Here is an 11,127-nt window from a genome sequence, read left to right on the forward strand (position 1 = left end):
ATTCACTCATAAGAATATACTCGTGGTGCTATCTGTTTGGTTTTTCCTACATTACAATTTTTTATAAGTACCAATATACCACTGGGTTAGAGTCATGAACAACTTAATTTACGCCGACTCTTCTACTCTCAAGTATCGAGTGCTTAAAATTAGCATGTTTTATCTGAACATGTTAAGGTTCCTATAAATTAGTGTTACCTCCATAAGTCTTTTAGGCAAGTACCTAACTAAGTGCGCTAAGTGTCAGGCGAGGCGTATAAAGTGGCAGTTTTATATGATTCATTTAGACCAACTAGATTGATCATAATAAAATAAATACTACAAAGTATAAACGGAATAAAAATATTTACTGTACACATTTTTTATATCTATAAATGAATACGACGTACGTCTGCTGTGCATACTGTATACTTACCTCACAGAAACAAAACAAAATGTCATTTTTATAGGTATGCGACGATGCGCACGGAGTTAGCTATAAGTTATAGCCTATAATATTGATCAAAAAGTGGGCAACCGGGTAACTGCTCTACTATAGAACGTTTCGAGTCATTGGGTAGGTCACTGAAATGGATGTGTTAAATTTGAATCCAATGATAAGTCGTTGCGCACTAAAAATGATTTCGAGCGAAACCGCGGTGTATCTGACTTATTAATAAAGCACTTAGTAAGACGTATATTTTAGTATAAATATGATATTTAATCAATTAGTCTCAATTTTCTCTATTATATTACTTAACAATGATCTTTTGTTGAATTCATTTTTGACGAAAACAATTACATTTTTGCATTTATTATATAATTAATATTATTGCACAGAATAGGTAGATATATATATTAAGTGTAACATAATAAATGTTGTTAATTGTTATTACTTATAAGATACACTTTTGTAACAATACCGACTGGTATGGTGTGAATAATAGTCTGAGTTATAAATAGCTTTATCTTAAAATTAATTTTAAAATATTGAAAATAATTTATGATATGTAAAGGAAAAAAAATGTATATACAATTTGATAATTTTTTTTAGGTTTTAGTGAGAACTACGTACTTATGAGAAATCTTGTTTTAAACTATCAAGCTATTTTAGAGAGTACTTATGTTCTTTTATCGAAAGTAAAATGTGATTTAAAATATTTACTATTAAACAGAAAAGTCAACATTTTTTTAAAAATAATACCATACATGGAGACGATGTGTCAGAATCTATTTCTAAACACATTTTATGATTTATTTTTCTATTAGTATTACGATCAGTAAGTAGAACTTATTTTGGCCATGAACATATGAAGATAATGAACATGACGTACAACATATTATTCTGTCATAATATTGTATAATAACTATTAAACATATAATATCATAATTTATAGCATAATATGTCAAACATTACTATTATTTACTTATACTCCAATTTTGATAGAAATAAATGTGAATATGTATTATATACGTAGTTTGAATAACTCAGTATTAATCTAAACATTTTAAAATGTCATTGTGTGCCTATAGCCAATTTTAATAAAATTAAGTTATAGTGCTAAAATCATTAAAGTAATGAAAAATCGTTATTTTTTGTGAACACAATAGGCACCGTATATTTTTGATATTTTTAATTGCTGTTAGTAAGAGTGTCGTGAAACCTTGAAATAATTGTTCAAACTTTTTCACTAAGAAAAACGTTTTATTAACATAATTTTAAAAAGTCGACAATTTCAAATGTTTGTAAATAGCCCAGAAAGATGTAATGTATATTATTTTGAAAAATTAATCATTTTAATGCTTCTAGAGGAGAAGTTAAACAAACAAATACTCATCATTATTACAAAACCATAACATTAATAGTGGAGCACTGAATCTTATGAATGAAATGTAATTAAATTGTATACATGTATTACAGTAATATTATGTACACGTGTTTAAAAAAAAATCATTTATAAATAAAGTGGTTTTTAATAGTATATCATATTGATACAAAACGTATAAAAATGAACATCGATCAATTACGAAATTAAAGCTAACTTAAAGTTAGATTTTTTTTAAGTTTTTTTTAAATGTTTACCCTTACTTGTAAATAAATTTATTCCTCCAATAAACCTAGCAAATAAATGTCAACTAAATAGGAAGACGTTTTTCCCAGCCCTCACTCAACATCGAGCACGAATGCTTGGAAATTACGAAGAATATCAAAATGATGTTTCTGAAAATTTAATAATCGCATTTCTAACCGTTTATTTGACTCGAGTATCGTTTATGTCTTCATCCTTACTATACACAGAATTAGCCGGTCTAAAAATTGTTGACTCGATATTATTGAAACTTTACCAAGCATGTTTTTTTTTACTGCATTCACTGATTAAATTTAATATTTAAATTACTCATATTTGGTTTGATTACATTGCATATTATTTACCCGGTGGGCCATTTTTCAAAATTATTTACCGTAGTTAATGTCATGAGGCGGCGCAAAATATATGCAATTTGTTGTCACGGTAAGGTGGCGAATACGAACGAGACTACTCAGACTCAAACTCAGACAACTAGTCGCACGTTTTTCGCCCTTTGTTTGTGAGCTATCGTACGAAACACAATATACCTTACAAGAATATTCAGACAACTGTTTTTGAATTTAATAAAACAACACAATATTCATTATTTATTAGACGCAAAAATAAAATGAATTTTAGGTAGTGCAAAATATCACGATTTATAATAGAAGTACAATTGCATTGTCAGTTGTAACTTACTTTCCCCGATGTTTTACGAAACGTATTTTAATATATTGTGATGATAATAATAATATGCGATTTCACATCTGGCGAGTACCTAAGTTTTTTCTACGCTATTGTTTAAGGATATATTTACTAGAATAATTTCAAAGTACACTGAGTATTGTACAATTTTAAAATGAAATAATGGGAGGGACAATCTTGTAAGTTGTAATAAAGCTCTTTTATGTCTTAAAATAATTATACAAAAATCATCTTCCACGTCAACACAGTGACTACCTAAGCAGGAGTCTCACATTCTTAAAGGACATTTTGGACAGTTATTTTTGGTTTCAAAGAACGTTCCTGGCCATAACGCAATTCTATACAGTAAAATATTCCATTTACAGAACCAATGCGTACTCAGAGAGTCTGATTATTATAATATAGCTTGGGGTTACAAAAATCTATTATTTCTTATCTGACTTAGTGTTTTTTTTTTTTTTTATTAAATACTTCATATTTTATTTATCTTTATCAAGAGCGACCGTAGTGGTGGGGAGAGGTAAGTAGTGGCAGTGCCCCTCCCTTGGATTTTTCTTGGGTCAATTATTTTAATCATCATGTGATATAAAATATCACAAATTTGGTTTCTTCAATTTTTTATTTTAAAAATTATTATTTTATATCAGCTGTCACCAGATATAATAATTAATATTCAATTACTGGAACCGACTGGTATTAGCTGATTCATAAAAATAAGCTCACATTTTTTATCATTATTTTTGGTTGTTTTCTAGTTTTTTTTGTAACTGGTGATTAGTATTGTAAATAGTTTGTTTTGAAAATTATACTTGTAGGCAACACTCTAGAGATTGATAATTATATTTAATGTGTTTAAAATAAATTAAAAACTTTAAGTTTTCAAAATATTAAAATAATTTGGTGGTTTTTACTTTAACATCTAAGTATTATATTTATTTTATGGAAGTTTTTCAAGAACTTTTCATTTTATAAATAACCTAAAATTATCAAATCAATTTTAACTATCTACATAATATGTGATAAATAATAATTACATTCCGTTTCTATATAGGCTATATGGAAGAAAATATGTGACAAATAATACTTTATCTTTAGTCTGAAAATGAAATTAAAATTTAAAAATGAAAATATTTTGGCCGTCCCTTGACGAATTTCTTGATTTTTATCGCATTGGATATATTCACATACAGGGTTATTCACCAAACATGTTCGCCTTCATTTTTTCCCTAAATTACAAATTTTTTTTAATTTCTGATTATTGGAATTTTTAAATATAAGTAAGTTATACATTTGTATACTGTCTTAATGTGAGACATTGAGAACTAAGATTTTTTGTTTAAAATTGTTAAGCAAATTATTTTATAGAAATCGTTTATGTATCATCCTAAATCAAAATTCGAATGAATAGTTTTTGAGTTATTAAAATCTATTTGTATACTAATGGTTATCCCTAAAAAATGGTTCTATAAAAATTTTAATGTTCTTATATTTAATCTAGTAGATAATTATTATACGTGGATAACTAATAAATGAATTATTATGTTCATTGATTAACAATAATTAGTTATCACTTATATATAACTATACATTCAAAATCATAAAATCCGATATAATATATCTTCCAAACCTTTATCGTAAACTATTATTCTGAATACATTTTAATTGAAAAACTTTTAAAAAATAAATAAATACGAATAAATGTATTATTAAAAGAAATATGAAGTTGAGCATGCTTGATGAATCCGTCTGTATTTTTATTATAATATAATAACATAGGTTATAATTTATAGAATATATTATCATTATTTACAAGTGTGCGATTTAGAATTATAAAATGTATTCTATTATTGTATAAGGTATAATACACTATAAACCAAGGGTTTCGTTAAATTAATTACATGAATTAAATTTCTTAACAATTCACTCAACGAACGTGATTTGTGTACTGTTACATGTAGTTATTACATTTTGAATTCTAAAAACATTGCCTTAAAATTTCGACAGTTCTACCACCCTCGGTGAATCAAACACCAACATTTTACATTATGTATAGCTCTATGTTTCACTATCAAACGGTATGATTGGGTATGATAAAGTATAATTCATTTTAAAGCTGATACTATAGCTACTCGACTTTGACTATATGTCTTCCTGAGTGTGAGGACATAACATCTATCGTCTGTGGCTCCACAATGTCGTGCAAATTCCCTCAACGGCCAAATGTTAACTTTCTGAAATAATTACCATTTTACTTTTTAAGATACCATTCAGGACACAATTGATCGACTTCGATGATAATTTCGGTGATGCTACTCCTATGTAAAATGTAAACATTATCACATAATATTTTGTTTCACAAAACAATTTAGCGAAATATACTGGGCAATAGTAGAATTAAACTTGGTCACAAAATCTTGTAAACATTTCAAATCAAACAAATCACTTCACAAAACCCAAAAGGTACTGAGTGACGTCACTCCAGCGCCTGGAATTAAAGATTGCAATTCTGAACCTCCTTGTAAGTAACAAGAAAATGTATCGTGGTTACATTTTGTTACAGAATGGTTACAAAATATCGTTTGATACAATAAAAAAAATATTTATATTTATTTTTTTATAACAAAAATTCAGATCTGGGGGCGTAATATTGTAATGTGTAATCTAAATCAGACGGATACAAACGAAAAACTACAATTATAATAACCAGGGTTAGGAAATTCTAGAATTTGTTTATTAATTTTTTGTTTAGTTTTAAAAAGAGTTTTAGTTTTCCAAAGCATAAAATACAAATTTGTTTCATACTTTTCTGATTAAAACTAATAACATAATATAGGCTGCTGAAAATCAAAAGTAAGCTGTCAAACAATAATATCCATTATTTCACATAATAATATTATACTATATTATTATAAAAATGTAAAATAAAACTAAAATAAAGAATAATTATTATGAAAAGAATAATTTCAACAATGGAACGACGGGTATTCGCAGCGTGCAGTGAACTCATGAACGCAAGAGTGATATTTTACAGAATATTTCAATCCAAAAGTAAAACTTTTGTGTTAAGATATTTGGTCAGTATTATAAAAAAGAAATCACTATTATACGGAGAAATATCGGAGCTGATGTACGTTTTGAACACTCTTAATAAATTGATAACATTATACAAATACATTTCAAGATTTTAATTATTTTTTATAAATGACTACAAACTTATGAAAAATATTATTTTTCACAAGTTAAGTAAACCTATCATGATAAAATTATCATGTTAAAAAATACAATTGTTCATGCATGCTTTCAATTTTTTTTTTTAGTACTTTCAGTCATGGGCGTTAACTTACACACGATAGGTATATTCGTGATTGGATGTTATGTATTCGGTGAAATTTTTTTTTAGTTTTACACGATTATATAGATAATAGATGAATTAGTTTAACAGTCAGGATGAAAGTAACAGAATCATAATTAATATTTCGAACATTTTTAAATGTCAAAATCATACAAATAGAAAATAGAGGTATATAAAAATTATAATTGTCAAATGCATCAACATAATTAATTTTTACCTTGATAGATAATGATAAATAAAAGCTGTTAATACTATTGCTTAGGTATCGTATATTATCTTTAAATCAGTATCACCCTAAAATAAGACATTAAACACGGATTGTAGTTTTAATAGTTTTAAAATTTTACACAACCTAACAAATTTATTTGATTTTCATAAACAGTTGAGTGTAATACAAGGATATTAATTTTAATTTCACATTGTCACCGATAAATTTGTAATTCTATACACTTCCTAGATATTTTATAAAAATCCCGGAAATGTATCATACACCCAGATTTTCCACTTTACCCGTAACATCTATAATAAGGTTTACTATCTAAATGGGATAGAAGTCTTAAACATAATGAATGGAAGTATTAGCACTGCCAAACTAATATCATCCATTGATTCATTGGGTATAGATAGTTAAATGTATAATATTTATTAATTTCACTTAGATTAGAATAAAAAAAAATGGTGCTTAGTCTATAAATTAATAATTACCCATGACATAGACATTCTAGGACTAGGCAAACATAATGATAATAATTATTATTAAAATTATATATTATATTCTAATTCAATGTTCCATAAAAAAATTAAAATTTTTTTTTTTAATTTCAATTAAAGAACAATATTATAAAATAATAATGCTGGAATCGTATACAGTGTGGGGTGTGGTTTAATCGATTCCCCAGCACTCTTCTTCTTCTTCTTCTTTGGCTTATTTGATTCTTCGGTCATAAAGTCCGGTTTTTCCGTTGTAGACTCTGGGTTCCCCATAACCATTTCTATAACTTCATCTATCCATCTTCTATAATAGTGGATGAACAAGTGAACAACCTGTACATTTTTACTGCCACACATTGTCTCACTATCCCCATAAAAATTAATTGCAAAACTACATATTCCATATAGCAAGCCGTCGCAAATCATCGGACCACCGTTGTCTCCTAGACAAGTCGCATTGTCACCTGGTATCGTACACAAATATTGATCCCATGTGTTTCTTATAATTTCACTATTCAACACGCAAATCATATAAATCTTGACTGAAATATTTGTGCCTATTACCTGTTGAATCCTCGACATGCTGTTCTACCGTGTTTGACCTTAACACGACTCTGGAATCCTTCAACGCCCACAGTTTTTTCATCAATCAAGCCAAACCCAATAATTATGCAATCGAGGATGTTTTCATTGAAGAAATCATCAGGAGTGCCACCTATATTTATGTATTTCTTTATTTTCGGAAACGGTCTATTTATCTAAATTTAGATATAATAAACATAACAATTATAAAAGGTACGCATACCTACATAAAAAATATTTTTTTTTTAAAAATACAACAGTTATTTTATATACGTATTTTAATAGAAATCGGAAAAAAAAACTCCGGGAAAAAAGTTCAGTGAAAAATGTACTGAAATAATTTTTCTTGTACAGTTTTACAGTTGTACTATTTAATGTGTAATATATAAAATGGTTCCACATGTATATTAGTTACTCACCATAATATATATTTTAACTCGTATAGTCATGATATAGGTACCTAACGAAACTTATTAGTTGTTGCCAATCTGTGGATTACATCATATGAGTGTGAGTTTGTTTTCGAATTTTATATTTGTTCGTAGAAAAAAAGCAAGTGTGCATTTAAAAATGGAATTAATTTATTCTAAGAAAAATTACCCTCAGGTTGAGTATATGGGATTTTTTTCGACAAAGAATGCTCTAATTTTATTCGTTGAAGTAAATTTCTTATTATTTTTTTTGAAAAAAAGCTCTACGAAGTGTCCATGTTTTTTAAACACTAATTTATATATAACTTCCCAACTTTTATTTCTGTGCATAATGATCATGTGCATCAAGGAAATAAAAATCTTAATTCTACGATAAAAAAAAAAAATTCAGCTCAGCTCAGCATAGCATAAGAAACCGTTGTGATTACGATATTATATTTTAAATTGCATTATTATAATATTTATATAGGTACTATTGTATTTATTATTTTAGATATTTTTAATTAATTGACTTTTTCCTAGTGTGGAACATTTTTTGCTGGGACTTTTTTTCCACGATTCTCAATAAATATATTATAGAGGCGATCCTCCCCCCTCCTTACCCCCACTGAAATTTACCTGAAGACAACCCTTGATTCCCAAACTTATTTTTCTTATGTCATATTATTAGCTACTAAAAGTTGCGGAACACTTGAAAAGTATGACGTAAGTACTTCTCAATTACAAGAAGATATTTTGAGGTCCGGTAGAAACAAACACCGTAAACCACATCATACATAAATATATTAAATTATATTCATGTATTTTATCTATGTTACTATTTCTTTTCTAAAAAAGTTATCTATTGATCTTAAATCTTGGATATTTAGTGCTTACTTGCAATACACTAACATCTCCACTTATAAATTTATTATTATGTTCAGGGTTATAGTCTTCGTGTATGAACTTGTAAATTACATTTCTTGATATTTTATTTTGTACCCATGTACCTTGATATACCTGTATTAAACATTTAAGTATTAGAACGTACTAAAAAATAATTTGTTTCGTGGATTATATAATATTGTGTGGTTATTACATAAAAATAATATATTAGGTATTTACTTTGATAAAGTATTTGTCTATATCGTAAACACAGTGAGCAGAAGTCAATACCAACCATTTGTTTACCAGCGTACCTGTACATGTCTCCTTAGAATTACGAGGAAACGCTATTGTAATGGTAACTATGAACGGATATTCATTTACATTATACCTTTCACCGTGGTATATAAGTCCTTCGGGAGTGTGATTGGTTACGTTATGTTCAAATGTCAACACTTTAATCGTCAGTAATGAAATTATTAGTGCAATACGCATCGTGTCTCATAATTGACAATACATTGTTCAACACTATGTTACCTATATAAAAATGGTTCATATTTTTGTCTTTACAAGTGTTTTATAATTTACATGGCAACTAAAAAATAATAATAATAATAAAAGAAATACAGTTATGAGTATTGAAATATAACAATCATTACAGAGAAAATGGTGTTGGCAAAATCTATTATTGACAGAAAACGATTTTAGTATCATAACAACACAATTCTTACGAAAACGTTTATAAAACTTTATACTTTATATTTAATTAATATTCGATAATGATCTAAAATAGCTTATTAGCATAATAGCATATATGATATACCCTAAATAACGGGTTCCCCGAACAATGGTATCCCCCAGTAAATGAAGGGAGTATGTGATTTTCACTCAAACTGGGCACCACTCTATCAACATAAATAAAATAAGGTTACATTAATTTTATCCCTTGTCACATGATTATAAATTTTCATTTTAGGTTTAAGTTTTTCTGCGGCAGATAATAATGTATTACGGTTATTTTTTCCCATTATTAAACGCGTTTTCGTGGAGGTACCGAGATCAACGGTTAACTAAAAGTCGTTAAGGCGATAATTTTATGTCAAACATCTTAACTACCTTTTTAAGTACATCTCTACGTTTAAGCTATTTGGCATCTTAATAAAGTTAACAAAATAATGAATTATTGACTGGTTGATAATGGTTCATAGAATGATCTACAGTTTTAACAAATTTTAATTTATAATTTAGGTATGACTTATTACCTAACTATTATTAAAATTACAAGTAAAATAACGAGTTATTGTGAGTATTATCGTATAGTTAAAATTAAAATTAAATTTTAAGTTTAATGCTCATTATTCTAGGTCGAATCTAGCACTCAAAAAAAATATTTATTTGTGCCTTCCGCTTTTGCGATGAAGTATACCTTAGATACAAATAAAGTGTCATGTATCACTCGAGTTTTTAGAATAATATTAATACAGTATTCTTAAAAATATAAAACTGTGTTTATTATAATATACTATTTTAAATAAATAATAGTAATAAATCATCGTATGCCATATGAGATAAATTACTAATAAATGTATGTTTATTATTTTAATAGTTTTTTGTATGACGTAGTTCAGTATAATTAGACAATAACGGTATAATGTTTTTGGTAACAAACTGTGTAGGCAATACAGACCTAAATGGCTAAGTTAACTACGAACTGTTAATAACTGACAGTAATCCTATTCACAAAATTCCGTGGAACATCGTTGTGCATGGATAGTTTGAATATTAGGGGTTGCACCCAAGATGAATCCTGACGATAAGACTTACTATAGAAATTGGAGAAGTGTGTGAAGAATTGTAACTTTTTCTTGGGAGCTGGGACTTCATGTAGGCCTTCGGTTTGTTGTGATTTAAGACCTCCAATCTGTAAGTAATATTGTGCCTTAAGAACTTAATATCTTTTCTTGAGAATTCGCATTTTAAAAACTTTAAAAGTCATCCAAGATTGGGAAAGCTTGCAAAGTATAATATGTAGTAACCTTTTAAAATGTCGAACAAATGTGGTTAAGAACTCATCTTCTGCATAAACTTGTTCCAGTAATATGGCTTCCAAATTTTGTCCAAAAGATGTAGTGTTAGAAATCAAAAATGTATAATCCAAATGGAAATACTCAAAATTGGTAAGTATGACCATTTAAAATGAAAACAATACAGTTTTGGAATATTTATTTATTTTTAAAATATAAAATATTTAATATTAAATTACTTAAGAATATATAAATATAAAAAAGAAAAGATTTATTATAATATGTGTAAATTCGAATAAATATGTTGAAGTATTTTCCATGTAGCTAAATATTACATTGATCCGGTTTGTTGTTCGAGTTGTGTGTTATCATTGATCATTATCAAGACAATTATAAATGTTCCAGTGGTA

General features: G+C 27.3%; 1 protein-coding gene across 1 annotated transcript; it reads right to left on the minus strand.

The window, feature by feature from the left end:
• Positions 1 to 6,930: 6,930 nt before the first annotated feature.
• On the minus strand, positions 6,931 to 9,188 carry LOC111035787 (myeloblastin-like). The gene is made up of 4 exons (XM_022317561.1): positions 8,934 to 9,188; positions 8,706 to 8,828; positions 7,381 to 7,574; positions 6,931 to 7,327 (listed from the first exon to the last, which is right to left on the minus strand). The coding sequence occupies exons 1-4, from the start codon at positions 9,186 to 9,188 to the stop codon at positions 6,931 to 6,933; spliced, it is 969 nt and encodes a 322-aa protein (XP_022173253.1).
• Positions 9,189 to 11,127: the final 1,939 nt, after the last annotated feature.

Source organism: Myzus persicae, unplaced genomic scaffold, assembly GCF_001856785.1.
Source record: "Myzus persicae strain clone G006 unplaced genomic scaffold, MPER_G0061.0, whole genome shotgun sequence".
NCBI classification, from domain to species: domain Eukaryota; kingdom Metazoa; phylum Arthropoda; class Insecta; order Hemiptera; family Aphididae; genus Myzus; species Myzus persicae.